The sequence below is a fragment of the Bos javanicus genome, chromosome 7 (assembly GCF_032452875.1).
Source record: "Bos javanicus breed banteng chromosome 7, ARS-OSU_banteng_1.0, whole genome shotgun sequence".
NCBI lineage: Eukaryota > Metazoa > Chordata > Mammalia > Artiodactyla > Bovidae > Bos > Bos javanicus.
The window spans coordinates 26231395-26253801 of record NC_083874.1 but is presented as its reverse complement, the minus strand read 5'-3'; the positions used below and the strand labels follow the sequence as shown (position 1 = coordinate 26253801).

At 40.7% G+C, this 22407-nt stretch overlaps 1 protein-coding gene across 2 annotated transcripts in view; it reads left to right on the top strand.

The window, feature by feature from the left end:
• Window positions 1-22407, top strand: part of MEGF10 (multiple EGF like domains 10) — a 178669-nt gene that overhangs the window by 120658 nt on the left and 35604 nt on the right. For both annotated transcript variants that reach the window (XM_061422913.1, XM_061422912.1), the window contains exons 8-13: window positions 2469-2605; window positions 9035-9247; window positions 16036-16210; window positions 17519-17639; window positions 18418-18581; window positions 21378-21480. In XM_061422913.1, coding sequence (XP_061278897.1) covers window positions 2469-2605; window positions 9035-9247; window positions 16036-16210; window positions 17519-17639; window positions 18418-18581; window positions 21378-21480 — 913 coding nt within the window. The remainder of the gene's footprint in view (window positions 1-2468; window positions 2606-9034; window positions 9248-16035; window positions 16211-17518; window positions 17640-18417; window positions 18582-21377; window positions 21481-22407) is intronic.

Here is a 22407-nt window from a genome sequence, read left to right as displayed (position 1 = left end):
GGTGAGGCAAATAGAGAAGCTATTGAAGAACTACTGACCTGGAAGCAGGCCTGTCAAAGTCAGTGTTCATAGAACCAAATTTGTCATACACCTAAACCTTTCTTAAGGTGATTCTCTTTTTACTTTTTTTTTTGTCTTCATGCAAACCAACACTTGTCTCTTAGTTGCCCAAAGTAGAAATGCTGAAATATCTTTGATTCCTTCTCTTCTTTTATTTCTTATAGTCAGCCTTTTGCAAACACTGGTCATTACTTGGTTCTTGGCAAGGGATGGATTTTGCTGAAGTAGCAGAGTGTCCAGGGACCTCCATGTTCTTTGGATGAGGAGCCGTAGAAAAATTACTTGCAGAATTTTTGTGTAGACATTGTCTGTAGAGTTGCCTCATCTTGAGGTTGAAGCCTTCTTCTTCTCCTGGGTTGGAGTGGTCATGAGGTAGGATGCTGGTGACCACGAGTTTGGACCGTGAGTCCCAGTAGGTGGACATATAGCCCTCTCCATCACCCAAGCAGAGCCTCCCGTATACTCTGCACCCCTACCTTGATGGATGTTTCTTACTGAATGTTTCAGGTCATTTTTCTCTAAGTGCAGCTGAGCTTCCAAGTTACACTTCTCTTTGCAGCATTTTATTTGGGCAGTAATCCTAAGTGCTTTTCATAGGTGGCTATGTATTCCTATTCCACATACACAAGTATATATTTCAACTAATAATGTCCTGTGTGCATACCAAGTCACTTCATTCGTATCAGGCTCTCTGCTACTGTATAGACTGTGGCCCACCAGGCTCCTCTCTCCATGGTTCTCCAGGCATGAATACTTGAGTGGGTTGCCCTGCCCTCCTCCAGGGGATCTTTCAGACCCCAGGGTCAAACCCATGTATCCTGTGTCTCCTGCATGGCAGGAGGGTTCTTTCTTTCTTTTTTTTTTTTTGGCAGGCAGCTTCTTTAGCACTAGAGCCACCTGGGAAGCCCAATAATATTCTACTTAAAGCTATTGACTCACATTAATCTTTCTTTGCAAACAGTATTTCAACAGCATCTCTAAAGCTTATGTGGGACCATTACAAAATGTGAGTAGTTCCTGAGAGAGTGAGAATTTTCACCAGAACCCTGGCTTACCATGGATTGACCCTTCGCATATTTATTTCATCTAGTCATGTTAATATGTTGTGCTAGAATGAGGGGTTAGAGCTATTTTTATATCTGTCTCCCTCATCATATTGTGAGCTAATTAAAGGTTGTGACTTTATCTTTGATTCTCAGAGCTTAGCACGATGCCTGGCACATAGATGATTCTCACTTAAGCACTGATTTGAATCATCTCTCAAAGGCTTTTTCAGTTCCAAGATTCTGGAAGAACTTTTCTCGTTGGTAGATAGCTAGAAACCACCAGAGGAGACTTAATTAGCACACCAACTGCCTTTGTGGGTAGCCAGGAGTTAGAGGAAATGCATTTTCTTATGCTATCCAGAATAAACATTTACAAAACCATCTGGTGTTCGCCAGCCTCCAATTTCAGAGTGCCCACAGTCTGTCTTTTTTTATAGAGAAGGAGGACAAAGCAACAGCTTCCAACAGTTAAAAACATTGTAAAAATCCCTGTTATTTGGGGTTATTTTGTTTGATGTAATAGTAATTCCAATACATGATAAACTACAAAGCCAAGTTATGTAGCCAAAGGAAGTAGAAAATAGTAGAGTATTCCATTGACTTATTGGTAAAGTATCTTATGCTTCTCCACATAGGGCTGGAATAAATATGACAATATCTGACAAGACAGACAGCCTCTAGGGTGAGAAGATGTGTCCAAGTTACTCTCTTGATTTCTCTCCCAGGAAATTAGTTTTCCTATTGATCTTGGCCCAGCAATGTTTGTTGAACCCGCTGAAAAGTAAAAGTGTCTTTTCTTCCAAAATAAAATGTCTAGAATTGTTTCTGTTGAAGTATTTCTTAGGCAATGTTAATGTTAATTCAGATACACAAAATGTCCATCCTTTTTCTAATGCTTGCTTATAAGAAATAAAACCAACGATAAGGTGTATTTTCTCTAGAACATATGGTAAAGTATTTGAATATTCCATTTGGGCCAGATGTTATCATTTATGTAATGGATGCTCAATAAGTGCTGTTCACTTACTGTACATGTAAGACACAGGAAGAACACTTAGGAGGATTTCTAATTTCCTTAGGTTCCCATAATCATTTGAAGTGACTGTATTTTTTTTTTTTTAACATAGGTATTTCTTATGATTACTATGCTGCCACCTCTGCATGTATCTTGAGATTTAGGCTTACTAAGAAAATAAGTCAATTTAGAATTTCTAACATCTGTGTTCTAAAATCTCCTTTGTCTAATCTTTGTGCAGCCCTGTTCCCATACCCTGCCTTTCCTCTCTTTTCTCCCTTCTCTCTCTTCTTTGACCCTTCCCCAACTGGAGGCCCATCTAATTTTCCAAGTCTCTTTGAATGCAGGGCACAGTGTGTGGTCAGCCTTGCCCCGAGGGTCGCTTTGGAAAGAACTGTTCACAAGAATGTCAGTGCCATAATGGAGGGACCTGCGATGCTGCCACAGGCCAATGTCACTGCAGTCCCGGCTACACAGGGGAAAGGTAAGGGCAGCCGTGTGCCTCTCTGACTATTGCATGGAAGCGAAGCTGGGAGGGTCCAGGGAGCACATTTACGACCATTTGTCTGTGACTATTCTATAATCTTCCCAGAAGCATCTCTAAGGTATCAGTGTATTTGACAGATTCCTTCCCAACTCAGTGCATAGCAACTGGACCGCTGACAACAATGGTGAATTGAAGATGCAGAGAAAGCATTTTTTTTTTAAATGAGAAAATATTAGAAACCCATGATGGATCAGTTCTACACAGTTAAGTGATTAGGGCAGCCTCTTCAAACCCCAACACTTCTAACATTTTAAAGATTTCTGGATAGATTTTTTATCTTTAAAAAATATGTCAGGCATAAAGTTACCTTCCTATGACACTGTGTACTCTTAAGAATATGTGTCGTTTCACTGTGGTGGTGATAGGAGTAAGACCCGGTGGGACTTACAGGTCTCTCCTGATGCTTGTGTGGAGTGTGGTTTTATACCCACAGCTTGTCCGTTTTGTGTGTTAGGTGGTAAAGTGTTACCCAGAGTGCTTTGTTCAGCCTACGGCTTCTAATTTGCTCTTTAATCCATTGTATCCTGAAAGATTTGATAACCAAGCTTGTTAGCTGTGCCTGTAAAATTAGAGAAAGAGGCTTGAGAGGCAGAAAAGTATACAAACAAAGAATTTGAAACCTCTGTCCTTGGAAATATGCTCATCTATAATGTTCAAACAATAATTGTACTTTCTTCTAGGGTTGTTGTTAAGAATTAAATGAGTACATTAACGCTTTTAGAACAGTGCTAAATCTTCCAAATATTAGCTATTATTGTAGTTGAGTGATTCTATGAACTGTATAAATACTAGTGATTATTAACTTGAATGATATCTAGAAACTGTATAAATATTAGCTATCATTATTTTTTATATCTGTGAATTAAAAATTCCTTTAACCTTCCTCTCTAATTTTTTTATTTCTAAAATTCTGGTCTATGACTTTTGATAAGTTACTGTAGGGTGTTTTCCCCCTCCAATTTAGGCTTCACACTTTCTTAGGAAATTTATTTATAAGTATTTTATAGTTTTTGAAGAATCCCATTTAAGTTTTAATTGGATATTTCTGGATAAAGAAAGTCTTGCCTTTGAATATTTATTTTTTATTTAGTCACTCTACCAAACTTCTTATTTAATTCTCATGTTATTTTTAGCAAACCCTAAGGTTATTTTATTATCTACAGATAAAGATAAATTAGTCTCTTCTTTTCAGTGTTTGTAATGTGTCATTTACTTGAGTGATTGCATTAATTTAAACTTATAAATAGTACAGTGGAATAGTGAAAGTTGCTCAGTGGTGTCTGACTCTTTGCGACCACATGGACTATACAGTCCATGGAATTCTCCAGGCCAGAATACCGGAGTGGGTAGCCTTTCCCTTCTCCAAGGGATCTTCCCAACCCAGGGATCTAACCCAGGTCCTTTGTATTGCAGGCAGATTCTTTACCAGCTGAGCCACAAGGGAAGCCCAAGAATACTGAAGTGGGTAGCCTATCCCTTCTCCAGCAGATCTTCCTGACCCAGAAATCAAACCAGGGTCTCCTGCATTGCAGGTGGATTCTTTACCAACTGAGCTATGAGGGAAGCCCAAACTTCTAAATGAATGTTGACAAATATAGATAAAAGTGGGAATTCCTATCTTCTTCCTAATTTTATTGAAAATGGCTCCAGTATAGTTTCCTGTTTGTTACTGGTTTCTAGTAGATGGTCTTTTTCATCTTTGAGTAGTTTTTTAAAAATCCCTGTTTTTGTTAGAAACTTTTTAAGTAATATCTGTTTAGTTTCATTAATACAATTGTGTATTTTCCTTAATTTTTGATGTTATGAATTACTGGCACCTTTAGCACATGGTTTCTATAACATGTAATTGGGGTACTCAGAAAGTTTTTGTGCCCTGCTTCCTGGTTTATGATTGTATTTTGGAAAATGAGGTTGTTAGATGAATTCTGGATCCATGTTGTATTAAAGTCTTAATATAAAAAGATGAATCAGGGCAAGAGAGGCATGGGACCAAGCAGAACCCTAAGTAATAACTCTGTGTAATATTTTTGGACACTAAAAATTTAAATATAATAGTTTTCTTGCCCTGTCTGGATTTGTCTCAAATTCAAGGAACATAAAATCAGCAAACATACAGGCAGGCTTATACTCATTTAGAACACAGGGAAAGGGGATAACAGCTAATTTTCAGGTGAATTTTTGATTTAAGGCCAGGCAGGCAAAGAGCCAGAGTAAGAGAGGAAAGTGAAGAAGGAACTTGCTTTTAACTTGTTTTTATAACAGTTGTGGGTTTTTTTTTGATGAACTGATGACATGACTCCTGTTTCCAATTCTTCTCTGATACACGGAAACACACATACTCACAACACAATGACATCAAGCACATTTGTCAGCGTGAAAGAAACAGTGGTTATGCAACCATTTGTGGCAGGAGGTGTGGGGAAAGCAGTCCGAGGGCCAAGGGTCCTTGCCCTTTCCCCTGTTTTGAGAAGTCAGCGAAACATGACCCCTGAGGTCAGGCCAGAGGGGAGCAGGTACCACCACAGGCAGCTGGCCCAGAGTGCACCCCGGATGTGGGGATGGATCTCCCAGCCAGAGAGGACGCAGAACAAACGAAACAGGCACCTCGTAGGCAGACAGAGCAGCTCGTGGGCTGCCCACATAATAGGCTGTAGGGTTTGTGGGATGGTTTCAGAGGACGGTGTGGTGAGGAAGGGTCATGTGGCATAGCCGAGTATGATGGCTCTCAGATCCTCACAGCACTCCTTCTGAAGGGGCTGAAAGAGTGTTCTTAATGCTGATGGGTTGTCGTGGCATCACTGCACTGGGGCTTTTGATGGCCTAGCGTGGGTCCATGTACATGATTGTTGCCTCTTACGTGTTAGCTGGGTGGAGAGGTCTGTGGATCAGTCATGCACTCTGTTAAAGGAAAGCCCCAGAATGTTACGCTATGCTGTGCTCTGAACCACCCTCACAGTGAAGAAGAATGTGGGCCAAGGGAGGGGAAGTCCAGAGTTATAGACAGGAATTGGGGGGATGCAGAATTGGTCTTCAACAGAGGCAGTCTTTTCTGCTTCCAGTATGGAGGAAAAGCTGACTCTTTCCCAGTGTTCTTTATATAAATATTTTCCCAAGAGCAGCGGTTTCAGGGGTTTGAAAGGCAAGCAGCCGATCTATTGATCCCAGTCTGATGAGGAATGTGATTCTTTCACAGTAAATCATGGTTTGGCCCAATTATTCTGGTCATTCTGGAAGGTCATACGTAAAAGGACAAAGGAGAAAATGGGACCTGGCACCCCTTCCATGCTAACGCACTTTCTTTTCTATAAGTTCACAGTGAGATGCAATAAGATAATCAAAATGATAGTCAAACAAGTCTGTGACCCTCATTGGTTTGTGCATTAGTGTCATGTCTTACCAGATTATCACAGCTTAATGTGTGTCCGTTTTTCCAAACTCCAGGGTATTATTTCAAAAAATCTAAAAAAAAGTAAAATAAAATAGGAACTTCATATTTTCATATTTCTACTGTGGCCAGTATTTATTGCTGTATTTTTATCTTCCTCTCTGCCATCTCTTAAGAAAGAAAGTATTTCCTCTTTTAGTGACTTCTAAGATTACTTTTCTTATTCCACGTGGGCCCAAAAAAGCAACACTGAGGGCATAAAACTTGTTGGGAAATGATGCTTCTTTCAGAAAAATGAGCCCAAAAGGGAGGTAAGACTGCTTGACAAAGATTTTTAATTCAGCCAATGAGAAGGGTGTAATCTACTTCACCACTGTGTTTATTCTCAAGATGGAAAAGATCTACTTCTAGAAAGATATCCTACCACTTTGGTGTGGTAGGTGGCAACTAACAGGATTCCTCTTACAAGCGCAACACTGATGGAAAAGAAGCAGGATGGTGAACCAAGCTTTACTGACTACTTTCGTAAGAAAAATTCGAATGGCTTTTTGCCGTTTAAAACACAAACTTAGTAGTGTGTTTAATTATAGGTTAGAAAGGTAAATCTGGGTCATGCCCAGCTATTACGGATTTTGTTTGCTCAGAGAGAAGGAAGTCTCTGCCAAGATAGGATAGAATAGTCACACGCTCCCCTGTCTTTGGTGGCAGACGTTTTCCCGTGCTTCCCATTACTCTCCTGTTCCCCATTTTTAGAGCTGTGCTTTTCCCCAAGTTAAAATCCTGGAGTCCAAAATGTAGCATTTGGGTTTCTTTTAGTAATATGATTTACCTTAAGCATAACTTTTTCTTTTTTTCTGGTATTGCCTTGCAAGGACAGACAGGTTGCCAAACCGTCTTGCCAACCTTTGGCGGAGCCATGAAGAGGCCCGATGATTGACCGACAGCATTTCTTCCTCTAAAGTTTACATTTTGGGGAGTAAACTAAGTGACTTGGCTTAGTAAAGCTGCTTAGAAGTTAAAAATAGAGTGCCTTTAAAAAACACTCTGGTCTAAAAATAGGTATACTCCTGTGTAACTTTGCAACACACATCTGATTTTATGCTAAATGAACTTAGTTCAATTACTCCAGAACTCTAATGCATTGTTGAGTGAGTGATTTGAAGACTTTGCCTATTGAAAAAAAGTCTACAGTCTGTGAAACCAAATTTGCAAGAGCCCCTTTTCCCTAAATATGTCAGAGCCAGAGTTAACCAGAAAAATATCAAAGAGTTCTCAAGATTTATCCTCTGCTCTAAACTAGAATCCTATCCAGCCCTGGTATTGTTAGTCCCCACACCCTATCATTAAAAATATGCAAAGCCTTGTGGAAAATGTTTGCTTTTCAGCCCCTTTCCTGTTGCTTTGAAGTCTGCTTGGATTCATTATCGTGCACTTGCTGCTTGCCTTGTACCCATCTGAAAAAATGCAGTGCTGACCTACATTTTTGACTCTGGGTCTGGCATGACTTGAGAGCCACATGGGAAGTGGCTGCTGAGACTCACAAAGAGTACTCTGCTTGTGGCAGCACTCTGGCTAAGCAGACTCCGGCTGCCTTTCCCTTGGCAGAAAGCACTCCTTCTGCTGCAGAAAATCCTATCAAGTCACCTTGCCTGGTCAGAAAGAAAAAGCTGGCCCAATAGCAGGGCATACGCTCCATGGAGCCATGAGGATTTTCTCTTCTTGAGTCCCTCCAGCAACTCGGCTTCCCACCCGATCTGACTTACCCACAGCATATCCTCATGCCACAATCTAAGGCCATTTTTTAAAAGAAAATAAGGTGGATTTTTGAGATATGATTTTTTTTTCCCTTGCTGTTTGGTAGCCCTTCTTCCCAAAAGGACAAAACCCCACTTAATAAAAATGTTGTGTTCGGGGAACTCACAGTCTCTCTACCGCCTCCTGGCAGGAGTTCCCCAGGTTGAAATTGAGGACACCTGATTTCAACAGCTCAGATTTTCCCAAAGTCCTCCCAAAGGAGGACTTTCTTTGTCAAGTTGCAAAACTTTCTGAATAAGGAGCAGTTATTGCCATTCAGCTTTGAAAAGATAGACACGTGGCTGAGGTTAAAAATTAACATCAACATAAAAGCCAAGAGAATTAACATTTTGTTTCGAATTTGCTCCAAAGTTTTCACTTTGAAATGGGGAAAGCATGTATTTTATTTAAGAATAGTTAATTTACAATGTTGTGTTAGTTTCAAGTGAACAACAAAGTGATGCAGTTATACATACATATTCTTTTTCAGATTCTTTTCCATTTTAGGTTATTAAAAGATACTGAGTATAGTTCCCCATGCTGTATATAGTAGGTCCTGTTGTTTACATATATTGAATATAGTAGTGTGTATCTGTTAACACCAAACTCCTAATTTATCTCCCTCTACCCACGACCCACTTTGGTAACCATAAGTTTGTTTTTTGTGTGTATGAGTCAGTTCCTGTTTTGTAAATAAATTCATTTATGTCATTTGTTTAGATTCCATATGTAGGTGGTATTATATGATGTTTGTCTTTCTCTGACTTACTTTACTCAACATGATGATATCCAGGTCCATCCATGTTTGCTGCAAATGGCATTATTTCATTTTTTGAGAGAGAGCATATGTTTTAATTCTCTAATAATGGGCTGGGGCTCACACTTGGGCAATTCATTTTCTCTCTTTCCTGGTATCTACTAAAGGGCTATGTATACCTTTAGCAAGGACTAGGTATAAAACATGCTTCCCATCCCAAATTCATATTTTGTTTTTGATTTTACTATTTCTTTAAACAGGTTATATGACTGTTACCATTATAATTTTTCTTAATGCTTTTCATATCTGTGATGGGACAATCACTAAGTAAATATGAAATCCAAAAAGGATCTAAGTGTGTTATACAACAAAACGTGTTTATTTTCACAAGGCACTGACTAATCTTACACTCCCATCTCCTGCATGACAGGTGCCAGGATGAGTGTCCCGTTGGCACCTACGGAGTTCACTGTGCGGAGACCTGCCAGTGTGTCAATGGAGGAAAGTGTTACCATGTGAGTGGCTCCTGCCTCTGCGAAGCAGGTTTTTCTGGTGACCGCTGTGAAGCGCGCCTGTGTCCAGAAGGACTCTATGGCATCAGATGTGACAAGCGGTGTCCCTGCCATGTGGACAACACTCTCAGGTGAGGGTCAGCTGCCCCTGGAGTGATGTGTTCTGTTAAAGTTTTCACTACAGGATCCCTGATGATTCAGATGGTAAAGAATCCACCTGCAATGCAAGAGACTCAGGTTCGATCCTTGGGTTAGGATGATCTCCTGGAGGAGGAAATGGCAACCCACTCCAATATTCTTGCCTGGAGAATTTCATGGACAGAGCAGCCTATCAGGCTACAGTCCATGGGGTCACAAACAGTCGGACACGACTGAGTGACTAACACACACTATCCACTATTTAGAAGGAGGGATCGGCAGAGATATTCCCATCCTGAGACCCTTCCTGCCTCTGGATCATCCTGGGCAAGAACCACTCAGTATATGGAAGACTTTTATACCCAGTGGTCCAAGTCAAAAGTGCTGAAGTTGTTATGGCTGTGGATATGAAATCCTATTCTCTGTTAATGACCACTGGAAAAAATTAAACTTGCTGAGGTTAGTACAATGTTTCCCTAAGAGAGGGATTCTGTGACATTCCCTTAGCAGCCAAGACGCAATGAGAGACATAGGTTAAGCCCAGTTGGGTATGTATAACCATCACAGAATGATTCTCATGGCGGCCTCTTTACTCAAAGTCTGTATAGGCAGGAAGTGTGGAAGTTTTGAGAAAGTGCTTCACTTGTGGTTGTCACATGTGAGATGTGTGTTCAGAACTGATTACTTGAACACAGAACTCACAGGGGTCTTTTAAAGGCGCAAAAATCTCTTGAAGAACTTAAGAACAGGAAACCAAAATCCCAGCCACTTTACTGTACTTTGTCTGCCCCTGAAAATGTCTTTCCAACCATTTCTTCCTCTGCCTCCCCCAAGGACCAGATACACATCACTTAGAATTCTGGGCCTCGCTTACATACTGCTGGAAAAGTTGAGTTTGACTATAATGTGGTACATTATATAGCAGTTCGGATGATACCAGGATTACTTTTATTTGCATTCAGCACAACTGTTACTTCATTTATGCTTCTGAAAGATAACTTGTGGTCACATTAAATCTCAAATGCACTAAAGTTAAAAGTAAATAGAAGGCTGTGGTTGGTCTCTTCTTTAAACCATTGTTGGGAGCAAAAAAAAAAAAAAGACTGCAGTGTGTACATGCACTGAAATACATTTTAGTGGGCATATTAAAGAAGTGCATTCTTAATGTGTCTCCAGCAGTTAGCAAGCTTCTTTAGTCAATTTCTGGCCTTCTTCATTGGGAAATATCACCATCTTTACAGGACAGGTTAAATAAACATTTGGGAGAGTAAAAATGAATAGTCTCTACAGGATTTTGGTTGTTTTTCAACTCTCTAGCGTTGAATTTTGGCTGCCTTTCCTGCAATGTAAGGTTTGTCCCAACGAAAGGTAATTCTCATTAGAAATAGCTAAGGATTTTTTAATACCAGTGTGCTCTTTCATTGAATGTAGATACAGTCTGAAATCAAATAGATTAATAAACCTATACAAAGGATCTCTGCTTTGAGAAGAATTGGAGAAGCAGAGGAAATGTTGATTTTGCGGAAATTAGTTATCATAATAGTAGATGCAGGGTACAAGTTGACAGTTATTTGATTGATGTCAATACTGTATAATTTTGACATAGGTCATGTGTACCTAAACACATATGCTTTAACAAAGAAGTAAATGAACTTATTTGTTAGGTACATAGATCAAAAGAACACTAAAATCTGTCTAATAATATAACAGATAATCAGAAGATCAAAGACCGTTAGCCTATGAAGTGCTTCCCTAAATAATAAAAGCTATTTTAAAAGATTAACTTGTACAAATTCCTATTAAAACCAATTGACAATTGATTATATGACTCTTGTCTTCTTGAATTCATAGTTGGAGCCACCCTTCTACTCTTAAATCTAGGACTTCTATGTAAAATTCCTGAAAACACAAAGTTCCTTTGAACCAAAAGGCATAGTATCTTTGTATTAATTCAAAGTTTAGCCTACCATTTAGTCAGACAAGAGTATAGCTTGCTATTGCATAATACATGATGTCTATCCTAAAATCCTTTGTTATAAATAATGAGATAACTAATGAAATGAGAACTATTAATTTATAGTATCTTTAGGTAAATTTTGAGTTCTATGAATGTTCACATATTGACATATATGGAAGCCATATATTTGAGTAAGGGTTTGTATCAGTTAGTTTTGCTGTATAAAACAACAACAAAAAAGCCTATCCCAAACTTAGGGATTTAAAACAACATTTATTTATTAGCTGATGATTTCTTGCTTGACTCCTTGGGTTGGGCTCAGCTTGGTGGTTCTTCTGGTGGTCTGTGTGTATTCAGTTGGCAGATCAACTAGAGGCTGGAATTCCTGTGTTGCTCACATGTCTAGCATTTGGCTGAGTGATGGGAGTGACTGAGCCATATGTCCCCAGTAATCTAGCACATTAGCCTGAGCTTCTGTACATGGTAACTGGCTTCTCAACAACTGTAAGAGACAGGGCAAGCCCCAACATGCAAATGCTTTTCAAACCTTTGGTTATACCACATTTGCTAATGTCTCTCCAGACAGAGAAGGCATCATAACCAAGTCCAGCTTCCTTATACTCTACCTCTTAGGGGGTGGAGTTACAATGCATCTGTAACCATTTTTATTTTTCAAGCTATCATAAGGTTGAAATGAATTTAAATATATTTATAAGTGATGTTAGTATTTTGAATTACAGTACTATTATAGAGCCTAAGGGCATTCTCTGTGACCAGGAATTCTTAAAACTGACTTGTGTAGTGGAAATAATTTTGAATAGGAAAACAAAATTCAAGATTCACTGAGATTCCACATGAGATATGTATATTAGCTCTTGTTAATAAGGACATTTAATAGCTGTGGGCAATCAGGATGTGCATACTTGCAAATGCCACCTAATTGTCATATATTTGAGCATTAATAATATCTAAGGAAATGAATACAAGGAAGTTCAGTGACTCTTTCTATTTTTGCCAACATTATATTGGATACCTGTAATAATTGAACTGTTAAGTTGAAAATTTTACTAGAAAGTTTTAATCTAGTTATATATATAAGTGTATAAAATGGTAGGTATTCCTATCTGTGTATAATCCAATTTCCATATTACACAAAGCAATCTGTTGTTTAGAAAGAAATCAGGTAGGAGGATATTACCCTTCCACCTCCACTCTGCTCCTCTAACAACGACACGTAAATCTCATTACCAATTAAGCTGCCTGCATGAGAGCCCATCAAATGCCTCCAAAGTGCTCTAGTTTCCTACATGTAATTACAAATTGCAGAATACTAATTTTGGTGTCAATCAATCTGAGAACCAGTGTGCTACGCTAATACTCACCGGGGGGCATTGAATATCAATTTCTCTGTCTGCCTCTAGCTTAGGTCAATTCCCTATCCCTGAATTGTCTATTCTGTTTAACATTTATATCTATACCATGTGTGTTGTTTTTGGACTTTTATTATTGAGTAACATTTCCTACCAAAATATGTCCTTTTTAAAAATAGTATCTATCTTAAGGTAAGCTACTTTAACCAGTTCACCATTTGGAATATTTCTTTTTTGTAATATGTAGGGCCTTGCTAAAATAAAATTAAATTTGTCCCTGCTTTTTGCACAATTTAGGCTTCTATTGGTCCTAATAATAACCCTTTTATCTGTGCAAAATCCTAAGTTTTAACAATTCCTTTTCATATCTAGCCCTCCTATCAGACTGCTATCAAATTTCCTTTTCCTTTGGTGTGGAGACAAAGAAAGAAATCGGGGTTCAAGTTTGATTCTGCCATTACCTGCGCGAGACTTGGAATAATTAGTACCTCTTTCCAGGTCTCTGTTCCCTCATTTAAAAAATAGAGTCATACCTAACGTTGTGAGCATTAAATGAAATCATCCACAGGGATTGCTTAGCATGGTGTTAGCATACATTCAGCGCTGGTCTGTACATCCGCTTGCAGTGTCATCATAAATGTCACTTAAATGACTGTTCCCTGCAATTAATGGTGATTCCTTTTAAGCTATAAAGTTGAGATTTTAAAAACTAATTTTAAGGGACATCTGGCCTTTGTATGCAGACATACAGACTATATTTTAACAAGGCTGGATGATTTGGAGAGATCAGGGGAGGCAGATTCTGCGCCCTGCCCCCCACCCCGCCGACACACACAATCAACTCTGATGTTTTCACCTGTTCACTCAATCTGTGTTTACCATGGGCCTACTGTATGATAACGAAACACAATTCTCATTCTTCTGGAGCTCGAAGCCTAGAGGGGAAGGGAGACAAGGGAAGGACTATAAGAATAAGCATAAGATTACAGATCTTGACAAGTGAGATGAGCAGAGGACAATGAAAGAGAATAACATGAGATTCCTAACTGAAATGTGCTTGGTCGGGGAAGGCCTCTCTAAGGAAGAGAGATTTAAACTGGGCCTGGAAGGATAAGATTGAGAGATGGAGGCCAGGAGTTGGGAGATGGCATTCCTGGCACATGAAATAGCCCATGTGAAGCCCTTAACTTTGAAAAAGTTCAATGCTTTTACAAAATAAAAGAAATCTATTGCAGTTGAACATAGTAATAAAGAAAGAGAATAATGATGAAAGAAAAGATTGAAAAGTAAGCAGTGACCAGTTGATGAAGGCCTGTGGGCTGGGTTTCAGTTTAGTTCAGTTGCTCAGTCATGTCCAACTCATTGCAACCTCATGCACTGCAGCACGCCAGGCTTCCCTGTCCATCACCAGCTCCTAAGGTCATCATTTATCCGATGTCTCAGATATATGTCTCAGAACTGTTTGGTTTAGGTCTGTTGTCCCAATGTAATTATTAGTAACTTTCTCTTCATTCTTAAAAATGCCCTGGTTTAGACAGTAAATAATTTTCACTCTAGCTATATTAAGCAGTATGCATTTTACTCTGAGTGTAGGCTTCTAAGGGAGCCTTTGAAGAATTTTAAGGAAGGTGATACCATATGATCTGTTTTTTAGTTGATGATTCATGAGTGAACACAGGGAGGAAGATTGAAAAGCTCTTCAGGAGTGGAGGAGACAGATGCCCTTGCCTTGGAGTAGGATGGTGACTCTGAAGATGGAGAGATATGGATAGAGTCAAGATATATTGTGGAGTTAGAATGGTTAGGTCCTAGTGATGAAGGCAATATAGGAGGTGAGAGAGAGAGTTATTAAGAATAACTGAGGTTTTTAACTTAAACTACTGAGTGGCTGGTTGGTTCCATTGCTTTTGTGGAAAGAGGGCTTCCCTAGTGGCTCAGATGGTAAAGTGTCTGTCTGCAATGCAGGAGACCCGGGTTTGATCCCTGGGTTGGGAAGGTCCCCTGGAGAAGGAAATGGCAGCCCACTCCAGTATTCTTGCCTGGAAAATCCCACGGACCCGGAGCCTGGTAGGCTACTGTCCATGGGGTTGCAAAGAGTCGGACACGACTGAGTGACTTCACTTTCACTTTCAATGGAGAGGAAACACTGAGTGAGGAATGAAGAAAGGGGAGAGCCAGGGCTCCATGTTTAATGGGTTAAGTTTGAGAAGCCATGGAGATGTTGGGTGTTTTGCCCAATGATAAATACCAGATAGATACATCTCAGCAATTCTAAGAAGATTTGAGATTCAGACCTTGTTTTTGGAATCAAATCTTCTGTACCCAAGAAACCATCTTATATATAGGGTTGTGCTTGGATATTCCTTCATTCCATGTTTCCCGAGTCATGCTTGTGATGCTTGTGATGGAAGCCTAAGCCTTTGTTTATGGGCACTTAGTTGCAACAGGGGTCCAAAAGCATATTTAAATAAATTTCTGAAAATGAGTAGCAAGCTATCTAACCCACAGCCAATTTCTTTAAGAAAAAGATAGGAAATGAGATAAGGTGTGGCGAGACCCTCATTCGACAGATTAGGATGTCAGGCCCAGGGAGGTTATGTGCTTTCACTGTGGTTGGCCAGGCTGTGGGAGAGCTGGAATTTACAGCCTCAGTCCTTATCCCTTCCAGGTCATGGTTCTTTGCAGAAAATCTGTTAACAGTCCTCTGGTGAGAGGTCATTTAGCAGATGTCTGGATGAGACAGTGGGTTTTGTTACGGCCCAAGTTAAGGGGAGGGTTTTATCTCCATTAGGGGAGGAAGACCATCTTCAACCGTCTTCCAGTTGTGAGCAGAGCTGGTTTGATTGTTCAGATTTTCCTTTGGCGAGAAGCACATGTGTTTTGAGCCATACAGAGCACCCTATTGTGTGAGCCTCGTTAACCCGTGCCTCAGCACAGCTGATGTGTCCATTTGCTGTGGAATGACAGCTGGCTGCCTGGCCCATCAATGTGGCTGCCGTTTCAGGTAGAGACAGCTGCTCCGCCACCAGGTATGGGGACCTGAGAGAAGTAGGCTAGGCTGGAAAGGTCACTGCTTCTGGGGTTCCTTGGACATGACCCTTGCTAACTGACTTGGTGGTGTTCGTTGGATGGAGTTCTTCAGATCGTCTTATCTAGTTGACCTCTTATTGTATTAGTGCTTTCACTTGACAAAAATTAAAATGAGTTTCAGACAAAGGGACACAGTTACAAGAGTCATCCTGCTAGAGCATGATGCTGATTTCATGCAACATTTGTGGTACCAGTCAGGTTTCAGCCGATTAATTAAACCATATCAAGCCTGAGAATGAAGTTTAAATTGTTATGTATGGAATTACCAACACATTTCGTGATCATGGCTAGAGCAACATTTGTACAAGCCTTGGGTGTCATGTTTACCCATGAGTGACTTGCTCTTTTCATCCACATCCCTCAGCTGTCACCCCATGTCTGGAGAGTGTGCCTGCAAGCCAGGCTGGTCGGGACTCTACTGTAATGAGACGTGTTCTCCTGGATTCTATGGGGAAGCTTGCCAACAGATCTGCAGCTGCCAGAATGGGGCTGACTGTGACAGCGTGACAGGAAAGTGCATCTGTGCCCCAGGATTCAAAGTGAGTGGCTTGGGCTACTTCCAGAGAAGGAGGAGAGGAGGGGTGCAGCTTGGAGCACATCGATACCATGATTTATATGACCTTTCTCTGAAGTCCAGTGAATGTGCTAAAAACCAATTGCATCATTAACAAGGAAGAAAATAAAGAGAAAAAAATAATAAGAGGTATAAGTAATTACTTGAGAATGATGCCTGGGCAAGCTGGTAAAACTCTAAAGTGGCATTAATATTTAATAATTTAATTAATATGTATCATGAAGTAAGATGTAATTATTTCTTATGTAACTATGTAATTATCTCATCATGTAGATAATTTATAGGCAGCAAAGAAATTACTTTTCCAAATAGGATATGTTTTATTGTCCACAGTTTATGTTTTAATTCCAGCAATTTGAAGGCATAGTTAGCATTTATTATGTATTAACAGCCAAGGATTAGTAGTATGTAAATTTTTCAGTCCCTTTGAGAATCCAGACCTTTCAAATATGCCTATAAGCTCATAGAGCAGAATTTTGCTAGTTTTCAGGATTTCTTAGCCACAGATTAGTAATTTTTGTTTTAAAGGAAAATGGGCTGCTGTTGAATTATTTTCTCCCATTTTAAAGAGAACATTAAACTGTGAAGAATGTTGATGACTATTCCAGAGCATATAATATAGAACAAGTGGGTCACAAAGTCTCAGAGCTGAGATCTTTACAGGGTTTTCTAAGCTGGGTCACAATGCTTTGGTTGAGCCCTTGAATTAGCCTTAAGAGTCTCTTTGTCTCTTCTGCTTTTAAAGGAGGTGACCTCCAGTCACCTTCGGTGACCAACTTCTGTGTTTAATGCTCCCTGTCAGATAATAAATTGAATCATGCTGCAGGCTAAATGTGTTCTGTTTCTTTGTCTTACCTACTGATCATATTACATATTATATAAAGCAGTCTAGGAATCATTGCAATTTAATGTATAGTTCATATTTATGTTTATTTATAGACAATAATTTTACAGCTGCAGTTTGTTGTTCTGTATCTACTTGTATGAGCAAGGACAGAGGATTTTGTGTTTGCTACCTAGGGAAAGTAATGAAGGCAGCAGGGTTTTGGGGTCATATTCAATACTTGTATCCTAAATATAGGCCAGGTGGCACTGCCCTTGAATCTGTACAGTTTGTACATCTGAATAGTTATAAAACTCTTTAAAAAAATACAGTGTGTTAAAATGAGAGAGAGAGTATAATCAGCACAGCCAAGATATATTTTTGTATATTTGTGTTGGCCCTATTTCAGGTGGTCAAACTGCACGCATTTTCCTATTTGCGCTTGTCTAGGGAATTGACTGCTCCATCCCATGCCCTCTGGGGACCTATGGGATAAACTGTTCCTCGCTCTGCAGCTGTAAAAATGACGCTGTCTGCTCTCCTGTGGATGGATCTTGTACTTGCAATGCAGGTGAGTGGGTGAATGAGTCTGTTATCTGATCCCGGTCCTGTTAGCTCCTAAAGACACAGGAAAGAAACCTTAACCAGGATTCTAGCTCCAGCTTTGCCAAAATACAGTGACTGAACTCAGCAAACACCCTTACCCAGGAAGGGCTCTCCTGCTTTCCAGAGTCAAGGGGAGAGGCTTCTGTGAGATGATCTCTGAAGTTGCTGCCAGCTCCAAAATCTATGGGTCTCTGTGATTTGGGGAAGAGTAAGCAAGCAGAACTGTGTCGGTGCCCCTAAATCCATTGGCCTGGAGTCCTGACAAGAGATGCAGTCAAGCACCTGATTGTACATGGGGGCCAGAGCATCTTTATCCATAGTTTCTGCAGCAGCCAGCGTTGTGGACACTCACTGTTCATGGTTCATGGGGTCCTGCTTTAAAGATGGGGATGTTCTTTCAAACGCACTTTCCTTTTCCTTCCCATATAAATATTTTATTTCCTGACCTGCACAAAACTCTGCACCCCACAGTGTGCATGACCGCATGTTAGACAGTGAGGTACCCCCAACTTGATCTCTCTTCCCCCAGTAGCCCAATGGTGCTTCTCGCTTGACAGCTGTGTTGGTGCTCTGATTCAGTTCTGAGAAAGGCTTTACGCGGCAGAGCCATGCTCCCTACGCTAGGGCAGGGGCCCTGCTGCCCACCTCCAAGGTGTTTCTAAAGGGAAGTGTGGCTGGGAGAGGCTGGCCAGCTCCGTGCTGCCTTTGTTTGTTCACGTGCCCTGGCACTTTTGTCACGGCAGGCTGGCACGGGGTGGACTGCTCCATCAGCTGCCCCAGTGGCACCTGGGGCTTTGGCTGCAACTTAACATGCCAGTGTCTCAACGGCGGAGCCTGCAACACCCTGGACGGGACCTGCACCTGTGCACCTGGATGGCGTGGGGAGAAATGTGAATTTCCCTGCCAGGTATGACTCCTCAGGGAGGGCCGGGAGGATCCGATGGCAGCTTATTTTCTGCAGACTTCATGATTTAAAGTCCTTTATTGTGAACCAAACTAGAGTCACTGTAGAAGAACTGAGATGTTTGAACTCAGAGTGGATACAGGGTGAGAAGAGGGAAAGATGCAGAAATTGGTTAGGCAGCTTTGTGAGAATCCTTTTTATCCTCTCTCTCCTAGTTCCTCCCACCTCTCCCCTCTGTTTTCTCTGTTCTAATATACCCATCTCTTCATGGCAACCAGTCATCAGTATTTGTCAAACATCCAGTGTATGCCTGTCAACTCTCCAAACATTGTGTTTCCATTATAATGGAAATCCCCCAGCCTTTGGGGTGGAAAGTGGCAGGGCATTGAAAGGAGGGTGGTGATGGTGTCACAGAAGGGTTCAATGAGGTGGTGAAAGGTTTGGAAACAGCCGTCTTTTAGCACAAATATCTCTGGAGTCACCCAGATCTCCATAGATTTCCATGGTTCAATGCCGACTCCCTCCCCTTCACCTACTTTGGAAATACGCCCCCAACCCCATACTGAGTCTGCCGCAGGCCAACAAGAGTGGGCAATGGACAGTGCATTCTGTAGTGACGGCCCATTTCACTCTCTCCCTCTAAAGTACGGGGCCAGTGTGGCCAGTTTCCTTCCCTCTATTCCGTAGCTTTCTCTCCCTAGGCAGTTATTTTCTCCCAAGCCATTAAGCATTCTCTCAGTGGTGTGTATGCTGTGCCTCCTGGGGATCACGTGATGATGAAGTGACACCATGGCCCCCTGAACTGGACAGCTCCAGGGGGCCCTTCCACAGAGCGCTTTTCTCCCTGGGCTTCTTCCTCATTAAGTCCAACCCATTTCCCAGCTAAAGAGCCTGGGGTGCTACTCCATGCCCTCCAAACCCCTAGGACACAGTTTTGTTAGTTTTGCCTCCTGTTATCTGCCAGTGAGCAGATTATCAGTGCTCTGAGATGGGCTTAAAGATCACTTTTCACTTATACAAGTCTAAGTGTAGACAAAGCAAATCTACACCATCTTGTCTGTTTTTTTGGTATGTTATTAGATGCATTAGTAAATCAGCCAAGGCTGGAAATTGGTTTTAGTGGCTCATATTATGGCAAAACTAAATCCTATATGCCTGGGCAAACATTAGTAGAACTTAATTTAAAAAAATGTTTTACCTTAATAATCACTAGACAAATGAATATGCCATTTAACACCTACTAAAATGGCAACCCACTCCAGTATTCTTGCCTGGAAAATCCCACGGACAGAGAAACCTGGCGGGCTACAGTCCATGAGTTGCAAAAAGCTGGACACAACTGAGTGACTGAGCGTGCAGGCGCCTGTTGAATGCTGGTGCTGGGTGCCTCCCTGTTGGTAATTTCACAGCCCCTGTTTTGCTTAGTGCTTGGTGCTGTGGGAGGTTTGCCGTGCCCTCCCTCAGTTCCTCAGGACCTGGCATGAAGGATCAGGGCTTGTAAATGTGGAGCTTTCATTCCTCTCCCACAAACTAAATGATCACGTCCGTGAAGAGTCTCATCTCCGCTGGACCAGCAACGCGGATGTGCATGTGAAAACATTAAGGCCTGGGAGGGGATGAAGGGGAGGGTGTGCCAGCACACAGCTCAGCCCTGCCTAGGAGCTTAAATCAGAATGCTTCGTGATGTCCAGATGTCATCATGGGAGAGAGGATGCTAATTGGGAAAAAGTGACAAAACATATTCATTTCTCCTTATAGTTCTGTGTATCTCACGGACAATTTATGGACATGATCTTAATTTAATTAGAACTATGTTGTTTTTTAAATTTTAGGGCTTCTTTTAAAAAAACGTTATTGGAGTATAGATAATTTACAACATTGTGTTAATTTCAGGTCTATAGCAAAGTGAATCAGTTATACACATACATATATCCACTCTTTTTTTTTTTTTTTTTTTAGATTCTTTGCCATATAGGTCATTACAGAGTGCTAAGTAGAGTTCCCTGTGGTAAATAGTAGGTCCTTGTTAGTTATCGGGTTTATATTTAGAAGTATGTATTTGTCAGTCCCAATCTCCCAATTTATCCCTCCCCTGTCCCCTTACCCCCTGGTAACCACAAGTTTGTTTTCTATGTCTGTGATTCTACTTCTGTTTTGTAAAAAAGTTGATTTGTACCACTTTTTTTTTTTTTTAAGATTCCACATATAGGGCTTCTTTATGTGGATCGGAGTCTTCTTTTTCCACTAACAAATAGAACGTTCTGTAGGAGAAAAAAAAAATTCTGGGATTGTGTGTGGGGACGGATATTAACTAAACTTATTGTGGTAATCATTTCACAATGTATATAAATATCAAATCATTTTGTTTTACCTCTAAAACTAATGTAACATATGTGAATTATACATCAGTGGGGGGAAAAATACCCTGTAAGGAGTACTGAACTATTTTATAAAAATCTTTAGGAACAAAAGGACAATATTTTTACGAGTTATGGCTCACAATAAGATAAAGATTCTTTTAATTAATTGGCATGTTTACCTATCTTTGCACATATGCACACCAGCATATTGACATAGTTGGTTTCACAATTTGTATGCTAGATGTAAACCTAGGTTTGAGCGTTTTGAAAACACTAACCCCTTGCAGCCAATATTTTAGGAGCCAAGAAGACATGGGAAGAGGTGATTGTAATGCATGCTGCCGAGAGGTGTTTTGGAGGGGAGGGTGCTGTGTGTTAAATGGCTGACTGAAGTCGCCCGCTGCAGGATTCCCATCCCTCACCGCTGTCTTCCATGTAGGATGGCACTTATGGGCTGAACTGTGCTGAGCGTTGTGACTGCAGCCATGCGGATGGCTGCCACTCCACCACGGGTCACTGCCGCTGCCTCCCCGGATGGTCAGGTGAGAGCCACGGGCCACTACTTGAAGTGAAAAACATGCCAGTTTGTACCTAGTGCTGTTCCTTGCTACCTCAGAGAAACACTCACAGGTCAGTTTTTCAAAAAAAGAAAATATGGTAATATCTCCAGTAAGGTGATAAATGTTTACCCTCACAATATTACTGATAGGCCTAATTAATCTGTGGGCTTCCCTGGTAGCTCAGTGGTAAAGAATCTGTCTGTCAATGCAGGAGACATGGGTTCAATCCCTGATCCAGGAAGATCCCCTGGAGGAGGAAATGGCAACCCACTCCAGTATTCTTGCCTGGGAAATCTGATGGACAGAGGAGCCTGGTGGGCTACAGTCCATGGGATTGCTAAGAGTCAGATATGACTTAGTGACTGAACAACAACAACAATTAATCTATAATCCAGGGATGACTTCTTGTTGAATCATGCAGTGGCAGTTCTCTTGAGTCTTTAGGTAAGGTCTAACTATCAGTGCAGATAACTAGCAACTTCTTTATAGATAGGTAGATAGGTATATAGACGGGTAAATAGATAGACTCTCATATCATAGAATTCACCTATTTAAAGTGTAGAATTCAATGTTTTAGTATAGTCAAAGAATTGAACAGTTATCACCACTATCAACTTTAGAAAATTTTCATTGCCCTCTCCCAAAACCCAATTAGTACTTATTAGCAGTCATTCTTCATTTACTCCCAATTCACGGCCCCACCCCCTTTGCCCTACCCTAGGCAACCACTTTCTGTTTCTGTAAACTTGCCTATATGTGGTGTTTTGTATCTGGATTCCTTCTGTTAGTGTATGTTTTTAAGGTTCTTCCACATTGGAGTGTATATCAGTACTTCATTCCTTTTGACTGCCAAATAATATTCCATTACTTGGATAGACCGTATTTTATTTACCCATTCGTCTGTTAATA